Source organism: Phragmites australis, chromosome 10 (assembly GCF_958298935.1).
Source record: "Phragmites australis chromosome 10, lpPhrAust1.1, whole genome shotgun sequence".
Classification (NCBI taxonomy): domain Eukaryota; kingdom Viridiplantae; phylum Streptophyta; class Magnoliopsida; order Poales; family Poaceae; genus Phragmites; species Phragmites australis.
The window spans coordinates 28,579,184-28,593,767 of NC_084930.1; the positions used below are offsets into that span (position 1 = coordinate 28,579,184).

A 14,584-nucleotide genomic window follows, 5' to 3' on the forward strand; every position below is an offset into this window, starting at 1 on the left:
TTCTCATACAATTATTTCCCAAAAAAACATCTCAAATCGGTGCGAAGTTGTCGTCACACACGAGCAGGCATTCACCATCATCCACTCGAACACTGTCCATCGCGCGACGTGAAGCTATTTAAACCAGGGCTCGCCGTCCGTTCCCTAAAAAATTCCAAGGGCACGACGCTGCAGTTGCATTGCACAGTAGTCAGTCCTGGGTAGTCGGTAGTAGCTTGAACGCAAGCAGTCAGTCCTCGGTAATCTAGCTAGTTGCCGATGTCGCCGACGGCCATGTCTCTGACCAGGATGAGCCGCCTGCCGATCTGCCGGGCGCAGGACGTGTCTAAGCAATTGCCGCAGAAGCGGTCACCTCCCGCGGCCAAGGCCACGCCTCCGTCGTCGTCAGACGCCGCCGCGGTTCTCAGCAGGAGAAGGCTGCTGCAGTCCGCGGGCCTAGGCCTCGCCGCGGCAAAACCGGGGCGGGCGCGGGCTGAGGCAGTGGCGCCCGCGTTGGCGCCGGAGAGGTGACGTCGAACCGGATGTTCTACTCGCGGTTCCTGGATTACCTCAACGCCGGCGTGGTGAGGAAGGTGGACTTCTTCGAGAACGGCATGGTAGCGGTCGTCGAAGTGGACGACCCGGCGCTGGCGAGGGATCAAGCCCTTTTAAACTCACGTTATTATTGTAACTCGACGCGAACACGAGAAAGAAGAAAGCAACTCAAAGTAAAAAATACGCAAGAGCTTGGCAAAGCGCTGCTTATTTGCAAACAAGTCTCTCTCTGTTTTTTTATTTTACACGCACCTTCCAGAACTGAGTAGCTCCTTCTCTATATGAGTCATCAATCGAGTGACTTCTTTTTAATCTGCTAGTCAGCACTACACAGTACATATTGATATATTACTGAGACTGTAACTCCTATGCTACAAAGTAACTCATATCAACTTCGTAACTTAAGCTTAGACTACCGGCTGAACACAAAATCAGCAACTAGATTACATCCAACACATCACCCCCTAATCTAGTTGTTTTTCTTTCACATCTCTTACTCCAAGTTTTTGACGTAGTTCAACAAACTTGGCATGACTGAGTGCTTTGGTTAATAAATCAGCCAATTGATTATCTGTTTTGATGTATTCCACTTCAATTCTTCCATAATCGACACATTCATGTATAAAATGATATCTAGTGTCAATATGTTTGCTCCTATCATGATAGACTGGATTCTTGCAAAGTGCAATCGCTTACTTATTGTCCATCAACAATTTGACTCTCCTTGGTTCTTCTCTCTTCAGATGAGCCAATAAGCGACTTAACCATATTCCCTGATATGCAGCTGTTGTTGCAGCAATATATTCTGCTTCACAGGTTGAAAGTGCCACAATTCTTTATTTTTGTGACATCCAAGTAATTAGACTTGAACCAAAGAAGAAAATAACTCCTGTAGTGCTTTTACGATCATTTGTATCACCAGCAAAATCACTATCACTGTAACCCATAAGTTTGGTCTCCAATTCACCATTTTTCTCATAACAACATCCAAAATTTAAAGTGCCTTTCACATATCTCAATATGTGCTTTACTACTGCTAGATGTTTAGTGGTTGGAGCCTCTATAAATCTGCTTACAATGCCTACTGCATATGCAATATCCGGTCTTGTATTCACTAAATATCGCAAACTTCCAACTATTCTTCTGTACTCAGTAGAATTTGTTGGTGATCTTCACTTTTCTTGCTCAATTTCAGACGATTCTTCATGGGGGTATGACATGGATTACATTCTTTCATACCTGATTGCTCAAGTATTTTTGCTGCATAACTGACCTGACATAAGGTGATCCTCTCCTTGGTTTGTTTTACCTCAATTCCCAAATAATAACTCAGCAAGTCAAGATCATTCATACTAAATAGTTTCTTCATTCATCTGACTCTTAAATTCAGTAATATCATTATCACTTGATCCAGTAATGATTAAGTCATCAACATACACACCAATCAGCAAATTAGAATCACCTTTGACCTTTCTATATACAACATGCTCAAGTGGACTTATCTCAAAACTAAGTAATGTTAATGTCTTGTCTAGCTTGTAATTTCATGCTCTAGGTGCTTGTCGAAGCCCATAAAGAGCATTTCTCAGCTTTAGCACCTTCTTCTCAGGTTTGCTGTCAATAAACCCAGGTGGTTGTGACACAAACACTTCCTCCCTTAACTCCCCATTAAGAAAAGCAGATTTAACATCCATATGATGTACTTCCCAACCACTATGAGCTGCCATTGCAATTAGTAGCCTCACAGTTTCAATTCTCGCAACCGGTGCAAATATTTCATCATAATCCACTCCCTGACGTTGAGCATATCCTTTAGCCACTAATCTGGCTTTATGCTTCACAATATTTCCCAGTGAATCTTTCTTCAATTTGAAAACCCATTTCAACCCAATTGGTTTACACCCAGGTGGCAAATCAACAAGTTCCCATGTACTATTTTCATGGATAGATTTCATCTCTTCCTCCATAGCCTCCTTCCAACATTTTTCTTTCATGGCTTCATCAAAAGTTGCAGGTTCTTCTGACCCCACAAAATATAATTCATCAAAATCAAGTTTAACTTGAGAGGTTCTGTCAAGTACCTCTTGAAGAGGACGGAATCCTTATGGCCCATTGGATTGAGGCGTTGTTGATGAAGATGATGTCTCACTAGCTGCTAAAGTAGCAGCATGTGGTGTGCTTGCTGTAGGACTTTCCTCATGTGAAGCAGTACTAATTAGTGTAATTGTCTGTGTTGCAGCGTTAGATGACAGACTAGTTGACTCAAAGTGTGCCTCAACTCCTGTGTTCTCCAAAGGTATATCACCTGTAGGAAAGTTAGTTTCATAATGCACAGTAAAAGATTCTCCGATACCTTGTTCGTCATCACTTTGCACTGACTCTGTCTCCCATTTCCACTCTTTATCTTCTTCAAAAATTGCATCTTGAGTCACATGTAATTTATTTGCCTTGGGATCATATACTCTATAAGCTTTTGTTCCTGGCTCATAACCAAGAAACACCATTGGACAACTCATGTCTTCAATCTTTTTCAAATGAGGCTTTACCACCTTGACATGCACAAAACAACCAAATGTCTAGAGGTGGCGTATACTTGGTTTTCTGTGAAACCATGCTTTAAATGACGTCTTTCCTTCCAGGCTTTGTGTCATACCTCGATTAAGCAAATACACAGCAGTTGTTACAGCTTCTCCCCAAAACCTGTTGGGCATATGCTTGTTCTTAAGCATGCACCTTGCCATGGACACAATAGTCTGATTTCGCCGCTCTACAACACCATTTTGTTGTGGTGAATATGGTGCAGTAAGGAATCTCTTGATTTCCTTTGCTTCACAATAGCTCTTGAACTCCTTTGACATAAATTCACCACCTCTGTCAGTCCTCAAGCCTTTTAACTTGTGACATGACTCAAGTTCAGCCACTGCTTCAATCTTCTTAAATGCCATGAATGCCTCATCTTTGCTTTTTAGCGGCATAATCCACATGTAACGTGAATAATCATCTACCATTAATAGAAAATACTTCTTGCCTCCTGGAGTTGTTGGTGTAATCGGCTCACAAATATCAGCATGTACCAACTCTAATGTTGTTTAGCTCGGTAATGCGTTTATTGTGGAAATGGGATTCGATGTTGCTTGCCTGCCAAACATGCTTCACACAGCTGCTCAACATGGTTGATAAATGGCAAACTTCAACCATCTGTGACTGAGACATCTCTCTAAGTGCTTGAAAATTCATATGACCATACCTTGCATGCCACAACCACTCCTTCTCTTTGTATTTAGCCACAAGACAAACTGGTTGTGTGTGCTCAAGATTGAGCATGTACAACCTATTTTTTCTCTCTCTTTACCTTAATAAGAAGCGTGCCATCAGTATCATAAACCCTCAAGTAACCATCTCTAAGCACAGATTTGCAACCATTTTCCTCAAGTTGCCCCAAACTAATAATATTGCTCTGCAATCGTGGTATATAGTAGACATCAGTGATGGCCTTGTGCTCCTTCTCAAGACCCTGAAACAGGACAGTGCCACGTCCATGAATTTTCACCATCGACCCATCACCAAACTTCACAACACCTCCAACTGACATATCCAGGTTCACAAATGCGTCACGGCTGCCAGTCATATGATTCTCGCACCGGTGTCAAGATACCAAAGGTGGTTATCTCGGCTCTCTTCATCATAAAGCATTGGCATCAGCTTCTCTTCATTAAGAAGTACACTCTGCATCACCTTTTCCAAAGGATATATTAGTTCACATGTCTCAGCAATTAACAGTGCAGGTTCATTATCTTCCTTCTCCACTAGAAGTGCCTTCTCTTCTTTCTTTTTACTGCGACACTCCCATGAGAAGTGACTGAAGTTTTGGCAATTATAGCAGTGCACTTTCTTCTTATCGAATTTAGGCTTCTCCTCTATGGTCCGCTCACCATCGCTACGACCACGGCCTCGTCCACGCTCGCGGCCCCTGCCACGGCCACAAAACCTCCTCTTCTGGTGCCACTGCAAGATGCATCACTTCTGCTCTTCACCTCCATAGCTCTCCACTGAGCTCTTGTGAGCAGTAGCTACTCACCCTCACCTTCATCAGTGGTACGGAGGCGCTCTTCATGCGCTTTAAGACGCCTAATCAGCTCCTCCACAGACATGGTTTTAAGATCAGCAAATTGCTCAATTGAACTAACAATTTGCAAAAACCTATTAGGAAGAGAACGCAACATCCTTTTCACCACATAGATATCTTCCAATTCATCTCCAAGCTCCCTGATTTTGCTGACAAGAGTGCCAACCTTGAGAGCAAAATCCTCCACGGTCTCACTGCTCTTCATCTTCAGGCTGTCTAGCTCCTCACGAAGCGTTTGCACCCTTACTTCTTGAACGCGATCAGCCCCAAGAAACATAGTTTTCAGAACTCTCCAGACCTCCCTTGCACTGTCCTTCTTCGCGACAAGGAAGAGCACGTCTTCCGGAATGGTGCTGAAGATGGCTACACGTGCCACCCTGTTTTTCTTTGCATCCACCGTCGCCTTTGAATCTTCGAGATCTACAACATCCTACAAATCATTTGCCTCTAACATGGCCTGCATCTTGATCGACCAAGCCGAAAAATTGCTTCGCGTCAGCATGGGATACGGAATCCCACATGAGCTCTCCTTCATAGCACCACCGCCTGACATATCTCTAGTTGCCGGCTGGTACTTGAGCTTCCAACGCCGATGATCACCTCTTCACCAGCCACACCTGGCTCTGATGCCAGATGTTGAATCAAGCCCTTTTAAACTCACGCTATTACTGGAACTCGAGGTGGACACGAGGAAGAAGAAAGCAATTCAAAGTGAAGAACACGCAGGAGCTTGGCAAAGCGCTGCTTACTTGCAAGCAAGCCTCTCTTTTTGTTTTTTTATTTTGTAGGCACCTTTCAGAACTGAGTAGCTCCTTTTTTATGAGTCACCAGTCGAGTGATTTTTTTTTAACTGCTAGTCAGCACTACACAGTACATATTAATATATTACAGAGACTATAACTCCTATACTACAACGTAACTCATATCAATTTTGTAACTTAAGCTTAGACTACCAGCTAAACATAAAATTAACAAGTAGATTACATCTAACAACCGCGTGCGGGTGCAGCTCCCGGGGCTCCCCGCCGAGCTGGTCCGGAAGTTGCGGGACAACGGCGTCGACTTCGCGACGCACCCAGTGGAGCCCAACCTCGGGCTCATGTTTCTCGATTTCCTCCTCAACTTTGGCTTCTCGCTCCTCTTCCTCGCCTTATTCCTGGCTTCCTGCAGTCGGTGAACATGAACAACTACCCGGGCGCCGGCGGTGGGCCAGGCCTGCCGTTCGGGCTTGGGAAGTCGAAGGCCAAGTTCCAGATGGAACCCAACACGGGGATCACGCTGAGGGTTCAGTGGCCCCCGGGTTCAGTGGCGCCGACCTCGCCAACCTCATGAACGAGGCCGCCATCCTCGCCGGCTGCCGCAGCAAGGACCGCATCACCGTCAAGGAGATCGACGACTCCATCGACCGTATCGTCGCGGGCCTCGAGGGCACCAGCATGACCGACGGAAAAAGCAAGATGCTCGTCGCCTACCACGAGATCGGCCACGTCGTCTGCGCGTAAGTAGACTAATCGAACTTTCCTTGTCCAAAGTCAATTTTCCATCGCCATGATCACATCAAATGCTAATCGATTTGTGCGCGCGCGCATGCAGGAAGCTGATGCCGGGGCACGACGCGGTGCAGAAGGTGACCTGATCCCGCGGGCGCACGCGCGCGGGCTGACGTGGTTCATGCCGGGGGAGGACCCGACGCTGGTGTCCAAGCAGCAGATCTCCGCGCGCATCGTGGGCGGGCGCGCCGCGGAGGATGTGATCTTCGGGGAGCCCGAGGTGACCACGGGCGCGGCGGGAGACCTGCAGCAGGTGACGCATGTTGGCTGCGTCCTCGCTCGCTACTCACGCAAGATGACCTGGAAGGCGACGCGCAGCTGGTGAATCTCTCACCTCCCTGCTCTCATGCAAGACTATTTCGGTGCTGCTCGGAACATTCTGTCGCAGCGTTTTTCTCTGTTGTTTAAATAAGCAAAAAGACGCGAGGATTACATGGACTGATAGCCCGATTCTTCAGCCACGAACTCCCAACGTGCCATCCTACGTTCTCGCTTCATGGCTTTGACCAACTAATCCTAACCGACCTGCTAACAAAATTCCAACTCCTAACAGACTCAATCAAGTCCAAGCCAGAACAATCTATCGTGCAAACTCAATACCAAAAATCTACATGCACGTACACAATCAGAAACTAACATGCAACTAGCTAGCTCCTAACATCATGTGCATTTATGTTCTTGACAGCAACACACGCACGCTCTTGCCGTTTCACACAGCGCAGCTTCTCGCTGAGCATCTGTTCCGGCCGGTTCAAGACTGCAACTCGCACATCTCGCACACCTAGCTCCTCTTATCCACCGGCTCTTGTACTGCTACAATGCCAATAACTACACATCTACTCACATGTAAACTAACGTAATAAACATGCATTTTACTGTCAAATCTTTATATAGCTGGTTGATGAGAGACACTCTCAACCAACCACTTAATCATGTTTGGAGAGCTAAGATACCTGAAAAGATTAAAATCTTTCTTTAGCTTCTAGAACAAAATGCTATACTTACTAAAGATAATATGATTAGGAGGAATTGGGTTGGTGATGGTACTTGTTATTTTTTACCCAGCCCAAGAGCTGCATACATCTATTCTTCCTATGCCCTATTGCCAAGGCAGTTTGGAGTTTAGTGGTCTACTGGTTAGGTGCTTGTACTATTCCTGGCTCCATTTCGCAATACTATACTTGGCTTGATTCTTTGTTGAATATGGATAAAAATTTTACTACTATGGGTCTTGTTGCTATCTGTTGGTCTATTTGAAAAGCTAGGAATAGTACTTGCTTCGAGAAAAAACTACTCTGTCACCCTAGTGATATTATTTTCCGTGCTTGTTCCTTTCTTACTTTTTGAGCAGAACTTCTCAAAGATATGAGCAAAGAGGAGCGGATCCGTGGTGCTCATGATCTGCTGCAATCTGTGTCACAATTGCTGGCTCGGCAACAGCCACCCCAAGCTTCTCCTGGAGGCCACCTTCTTAGGCTTCAAGATGACGATCTGCCGAGGATTAGGAAACTGAGGACGTGGAAGGTTGATGGAATACTCACTCTAGTCTTGTGGTATTCTGGTTGATTTTGATTCTCATGCTGATCTGGGATGAATGACTTTCCTCTATAATGTTGCAGCTTCCTAAATGTTTTCTGCTAGATAAGACTTTGTCTGTGTTAGACTATTTTCGCCTCACCCACTTGTCCGTTTTTCTTTTCGGTTATGGTCTTACCTCATGTCTTTTATGCTGTAAAACTTCAAACGATGGATGCTTCCGTTATTCCGGTATTGGATATGGGGTTCCCCGTTTTCGAAAAATATACACAATATCAAGGTTAGCTCCAACAACCCAGGTGGCGCAGAAGATGGTGATCACGTTCGGGATGTCGGAGATCGGGCCGTGGGCGCTCACGGAGCCGGCCGCGCAGAGCGGCGACGTCGTGCTGCGGATGCTGGCCAGGAACTCCATGTCCGAGAAGCTTGCCGCCGACATCGACAGGGCCGTGAAGCACATCATCGACCAGGCGTACGAGGTCGCCAAGGCGCACGTCAGGAGGAACCGGGCGGCGATCGACCAGCTGGTGGACGTGCTCATGGAGAAGGAGACGCTCACCGGCGACGAGTTCAGGGCGAACTTGTCGGAGTACGTGGGCATTGGTAAGGAGCAGAGAGAAACGGCGGCCCTGACAGACCTGGTCACTGCTTGAAGCTTCGGAAGAGTAGTGGTATTGTGTACTGTAGTGTGGAAAGATAGCAATAGCATAGCGTAGTGTAAAAATGCAATGCCATGTACTAAAGATACTTGATACACGGTGAACTCTTTTGATGCAAGGAGGAGTTGATGCCCGTTCTGTTAAGATTACTACTGGTACTACATTCAGCATAAAAACGATATGAGGCAAAAAGAGACATAGGATAAGCTGAATCCCCGTGATGACGCTTGCTAAAGGACCTCGTTACTCCTATATAAGTTGCTTGGGATCAGTACTTCTGGATTCTTGGTGTCTCTCCGGCTTCGTGAGCCAAGAGCCGTCTCTTCTTGTAGTTGGCCTTGAAGCAGGCCTGACTGAGCCTCTTGGTCTTCTCCTCCAGCTGCACATACGGCCTCTGCTCCAGGACCTGCTTCTCCTGCTGCAGCATCTCCACGACCGCCCTCAGCTGCCCCTCCCCGGTCGCCTTGCCCGCCTCCTGCAGGACCTGCAGCACGATCGACCCTGTCCGCAAGGCTCACGCGTCGACCGAAAGGAATGCAAAATTCTATCTGATGCAGAGCATTGCAGTCATGAAACTGCGGAGGAAGGAGGGACCTGGACATTGTTGATGAGAGTCTGCAAGCTCTTCATCTTGCGGTGTGGCCACCTGGGGATGCCCAGCTCCCTGCACCTTTTCTTCAGGAGGGTGAGCCCGACGTTGAGCTCTCATGCCGCCTGCATGATCGGAATGTAAAAGTACCGCGACACGAGTTTGAACGTCACGGCCTTCTCCTCCAATCCGGTACGGTCTGCTCTGATGATCTTGGAGTTGGAGGACACATCCTTCTCTTCACTGTAACACAGCAGAAGCAACCTGTTTTGGCTTTCTTCTATCTTGTTGCCAGCTTGTTCCATCTCATCCTAATGCCTCAGGACATCATCCTCAAAGACGGCGTCGAGCTCACCTGCGTCGCATGGATCAATGCATTGAGCTCTACAAGTTCGGACGGTGCTGCCCTTGTCTTGCATGAATCCGAATTCCATAAAAAAAAAAAAAGAAACATACCTTGCAAAACGTTGCCTGGCGTAATGGTAGGCCAGGATGGTTCGAAGTGCAAACTTGGGAAGGACACGCCGGACAGGAGCGCTTCCTCTTCAAGCAGGTAGTTATCAGCCCAAGCACTTGTCCAATAAGGCCATAAGCTGTTACATGCAAAAGAGGGGGGGGGGGGGGGGGGCGGGGGGAATAAAGAGAAAACCCTAGATTACATTCTGATGTTTGTTGCACTCTCATCTTACTGTAAAAAAGCTATACTAATATTCTATACAGCCAAGAACATGGATGACAATATGTTCGTTGCAAGAACAACAAGTGTAGGAGTACCTGTCTTCTTGGTTGGCCTCCATGCTTCCGAGGGATGCTGGAGTGGTGGGCAGCCAGCAGAATATGGAGAAGATGGGAGACAAATGCGACTCTTAAATCTTGAGATCATTGGGCAAATGGAAACGGCTATTAAAAACCATGCAAGGAGTAATTAGTTTTTTGGTAATTGTAGAGCATGCCTTTGGGGTTTGTGCATTAGAGAGCATGGATAGTGGCCAATCAAAGCCTTTCGGCTAGATTCAGTTCAAGATTTCTTTCCACTTGCATGAGCGGATGTGTAGTAGTAGTACTACTAGTCTTTAGCCATCCATCCATAGCATCTTGTTATTGGAAATTGCATTGGAAATTGCAAAGTACTTCTTTGATCTCATACTGGCAACTACACACGTATTTCACACATGTAGAATCAATCTAGAATATAACAATCCGAAGAAATAAAAAAATATACCATAATATTGAGAGATTTGCATACACGAAATTCACAAGTAATTTTAGGAAGTAGGAGAATGATGAGTATCTGAACAGGAGAGTGGAGGGAACTATATTGTTCAGAGTTGACCATCTGTAGCAACGTTGTGAGAATAATCAAGATAGTGACCGATTTATGAGGAGATAAAAATAATTTTTGCATAGTACTTTGGTGTAAAGATAACACGATGGAGGCGACCTTCGTGGTAAATGGCGGTGGAGGCGATGTACGGGCGGCATCACACCCTCTTCAGAAAGTCGACATTGTAAGCGAAGTGCGGGAGGCGACGCACCCTCTGGAGAAAGCTGGCGTTGTAGGTGAAGTGCAGGAGGCAGCACACCCTCTGGAGAAACATAACGGTAAATATATGAAAGATAAATATTTGACTTCTAGATGTGGAAGGCAAATAATAGAGGATTGAATGTATTTTCGAAATGTATGTAAGGCAAATATTGGTCGCCTAAGTATAGAAGATAAATAATGGGAGATTGAATGTATTTTTGAAAGGAGGAATGTGATCCAATTTTGCACGCTGACTGTTTGTTCAATTCGGGTGGATGATGAAGATCGATCAGATCTATCACAACTCGTGCATTTTATAGGAGTATAGATATAAGTCCATTTAGACTTATGCACACAAACTAAGGTAGATGATGCAAATACCCTATTGTGCTTCATTCAATGTCATTATTAAGGTAATTAGCTTGTTTACTCCATTGATTAGGTGCATTTATATAGGAGAAAAACAGGAAAGTAGAGGTAAAAAGATGCATTAGAGTTGTTGATGGACTTATACTCCCTTCGTCTCAAAAAAGATAATGTTTCAAAGCTGAGCACAAGTATTAAGATAAAAGATAAAATTACCATCTTACCCTCTTTTAATACCATTAATTGCATAAGAAATGAGATTTTTATAGAGAAGGAAGTTACTTAATGTAAGGGTAAGACTGAAAACTTGAACTAAAGTTACCTTAAAATTATAAAATATTATATATTTTGAATATTGTAGAATAGGTTAAAATGTCATCTATTTTGAGACCGAGGGAGTATTTAGTTCATCTGAGAATAGCTAGATGACTTATATAAGGGATCAGAGGAAGTATCTATTACTTTTACCCTATAAATTTTTTCGAAGAAAACTTTACCCTATAGGTTTCCTTTACCATTATCTATAAAAATTTATCTCCTTTACCTATTTGAGTTTATATAGAACAACCACCTGAATCGACTAGTGCTACTCAATCAAAATACTCCTACTTTTCTTGGATGTCCATGGCATGTTTTTGGATCTAGGCTAAGATTTTTTCTTTATTCATATAATAGTACTTTTCTTGGATGTCCATGGCATTATATATTCATTTAAGAGGTAGAAAATGGAGAGAGAGAGAGAGAGAGAGAGAGAGAGAGAGAGAGAGAGAGAGAGAGAGAGAGAGAGAGAGAGGTTTCACTCAATCCTGGGTGCCACGCTATCCAAACCCCAAAGGCAGGCAAATCACTGCATTATGGAAAAGTGAACCATTTACATGAGTCTGTTTTTGTTCTCCAGCGTCAAGTTATGAAATCTGACCAGGAGTGGACACATGGATCTACAATGGTTCAAACACAATGTCAAAACTCAAGTACTTCAAAAGAGTGTGTTTTAATTATTAGAAAGGTATAAACCTTACATGAGTGAGACATGTACAGGACAAAAAGAATTGAAGAAAGACAAAGCTTGTTTCTACATTGCAAAACCTCTTCTCTGTTCCAAATACAACAATTTCGCTGTATCATCTAGCTCCAATCTCTACATGACCTATAAAAACATTCTAACACTGAAAAAATCTCCAGGGTAAGGGGATGCGAGGTATCCCCTGAGATGAAGGCATGCACCTTGTCGTGCAGATCAATCCAGCTGTACCCAGGATGCTTGTGAATACCTTGCCGTTCCATGTCTTCCCTAACCACAGATGCACTTCCCCACCTCCCCTCATGGGCATGCAAGTTATGCATCAGAACATATGGAGCAGAACTCTCAGGATCAATCTTGGATAATGCCTTGGCGGCCATCTGAGCCAGAGGTTTGTTCTTTTTAGCAGTGCAAGCTCCGAGGAATGCCCCCAACACAGATCGGTCTGGAGCAATTGTCATGCTCTTTATCACCTCCAATGCATCCTCAAGCTGGCCATATCGTCCTATGAGATTGACGAATGCAGCATAGTGCTCAACCCTAGCAGCAAGGCCATACTCGTGAACCATGGTATGAAAAACCATCCGTCCTTCGGAGACAAGGCCAGCATTTCCGCATGCACCCAGGAGAGAAATGAAAGTTATGTGAGTTGGCATAACCTTGGCACTCCTCATCTCCTCAAACAGCTGCAAGGCTTCTGTAGCACGGCCATGGTGCTCATAACCTCCTATCAGTGCATTCCAAGAAACTAAATCTTTTTGTGTACGCATCTGCTTGAAGATGACCTTCGCATTGGTTAGTTCGCCACATCTGGAGTACATTGTTATAAGTGCATTGCTGATTGCGATATCTGGCAGACATGACTTCTCAATAAGTTGGTGGAGCTGAGCCCCAAGGCGCAACATAGCAAGTGAAGCACATGCTGCTAGAACTGAAGAGAAAGTGTGGCGATCAGGCCTCTCACCAAGTTCTAGCATCCTTTGAAATAGCTTGATTGCACAATCATAGTCCCCATTTTGCTCATAACCAGATATCATTGTATTCCACGTGATGGTTCCATGCTCTGGCATCCTATCAAAGAATCCCCGAGCATGTTCCACCTCCCCCTTTAGTGTGAATCCTCGTATCATTAAATTCCAAGTAACTGCATCAGGGTCTGGGACATCCCAAAACAGCTTCTCTGCCTCCTTCATGTCTGAGGCTTGAGTATATGCTGCAATCATAGTGTTCCATGACACCAAGTCCTTATCTGGCATCTCGTGAAACAATGCCCTAGCTGAGCAAATCTCTCCAGTTCTGATATAGCACATCAACATCGAGTTCCACGACACAACATTCCTCTCAAACACCCTCCTCTTATGTACCTTGTGTTGGCGCTGTGCTTTTGGTATCATATCAAACAATCTTCTTGCATCACTAGCCCTCCCAACTTGTCCATAAGCAGCAATCAGAGTGTTGTAAGCATCAACAGCCTTGTCCATGTCCATCACCCTCAAGCGCTTTGTCAACAGCTCCTCAGCCTTGTGCAGCCAGCCATTCTTGGTAAACCCAGAGACCAGTGTGGACAGCGATGCAGAGTCCTTGACAGGCATCGCCTCAAACACGTCCAATGCCTTCCTCACCTGCCCAACAGCAAAGAACCCGGTGACCATGGTGTTCCAAGAAGCAGTGTTCCTGTGTGGCATCTCGTCAAACAGCTTCTGGGCATCGTCCATGAGCCCTCGGTGAGCGCAGGCGCCGAGGAGGGTGTTCCACGTGACAGTGTCGCGCTGGGGCATTTCGTCGAACAGGCGGCGCGCGGCGGCGAGGTGGTCCGGGTGCAGCGAGCGCGCGTACGCGGCGAGGAGCGTGTTCCACGAGACGGCGTCGCGGACGGGCATGGCGTCGAAGAAGTCACGCGCGGCGCGGACGTCGCCGCCGCGGCGGGCGAGCGCCGCGAGGAGCGAGTTCCAGGTGACGACGGAGCGGGCCGGGAGCGCGTCGAAGAGGCGCCGTGCGGCGGCGAAGCGGCCGCGGCGGAGGAGCGCCGCGAGGGAGCGGTTGTGTTGGCGGACGAGGTCGTCGGTGGGGGCCGCAGCAGAGGCCGCGGCGCCGGTGCGGCGGTGAGCGACGGCCGCCGGGATGCGAGGCGGCCATCTCCGCATCAGGCACGGACCAGCAGCGCTATATGGGGCTCGGGTTGGGTTTAGCCCGAATCTGACGGGGTCAGACGACCGACGTCAGCGGCATCTGCTGGGTCATCCGGCCGACATAAGTGCGGCGTCCATCGTCGCCGTTTCGCTGGTCCGTCGAAATTTCCTCGTCCGGCAGCTCGAAGACGCCCCAAGCAGATCCGATCCGGAGACGCGCACTTGAGAATCGAATTCCTGGATTGCATCACCAATGGAGCGGCGAACCCCTTCAAAGGTTGATAGGATATGGCGATCTACAAGGAGCTTCAGGAAGTGTAGCAGAGCACTAACGAAGTTCCGCAAGTAATCGAATTGATCAAACAAAAATCTGAACTCTAATACAATTATAAATAAAGTACATACTTTTATTCTTAATGCAAAATGAATCAATTTGTATGTATACGGGCGCTAAAGTAGATTGTTAGAAATGTGCATATAGTTTTGACATAAAACACATCTTATATGGACAAACTTTACATTGATGTTGAACATATATTTTTGGCATAA

The 14,584-nt window shown here is 46.1% G+C and overlaps 1 protein-coding gene, 1 long non-coding RNA gene and 1 pseudogene across 3 annotated transcripts; 1 reads left to right on the forward strand and 2 right to left on the reverse strand.

Annotated features, from left to right (window-relative positions):
- The first annotated feature begins 258 nt into the window (after window positions 1-258).
- Window positions 259-8,399, forward strand: LOC133883487 (ATP-dependent zinc metalloprotease FTSH 6, chloroplastic-like; annotated as a pseudogene).
- Window positions 8,400-8,475: 76 nt separating this feature from the next.
- On the reverse strand, window positions 8,476-10,100 carry LOC133930582 (uncharacterized). Its single transcript, XR_009911783.1, has 3 exons — window positions 9,769-10,100; window positions 9,451-9,587; window positions 8,476-9,349 (listed from the first exon to the last, which is right to left on the reverse strand). It is a non-coding gene; the product is annotated as an uncharacterized LOC133930582 (long non-coding RNA).
- Window positions 10,101-10,138: 38 nt separating this feature from the next.
- Window positions 10,139-14,342, reverse strand: LOC133930583 (pentatricopeptide repeat-containing protein At1g62260, mitochondrial-like). Of its 2 annotated transcripts, XM_062377256.1 has the most exons (2): window positions 12,110-14,342; window positions 10,139-11,823 (listed from the first exon to the last, which is right to left on the reverse strand). In XM_062377256.1, exons 1-2 carry the CDS (start codon window positions 14,048-14,050, stop codon window positions 11,791-11,793), a joined length of 1,974 nt encoding a protein of 657 aa, XP_062233240.1. In that variant the 5' UTR covers window positions 14,051-14,342; the 3' UTR covers window positions 10,139-11,790. The 2 variants fall into 2 exon arrangements, with proteins under 2 accessions (XP_062233240.1, XP_062233239.1); XM_062377255.1 differs by lacking the exon at window positions 10,139-11,823 and having other exon boundaries at window positions 11,935-14,341.
- Window positions 14,343-14,584: the final 242 nt, after the last annotated feature.

Bases quoted from the DNA above. Each gene is read 5' to 3' on its own strand.
- LOC133930583 (XM_062377255.1), bottom strand. From the start codon at position 14,050: ATGCGGAGATGGCCGCCTCGCATCCCGGCGGCCGTCGCTCACCGCCGC.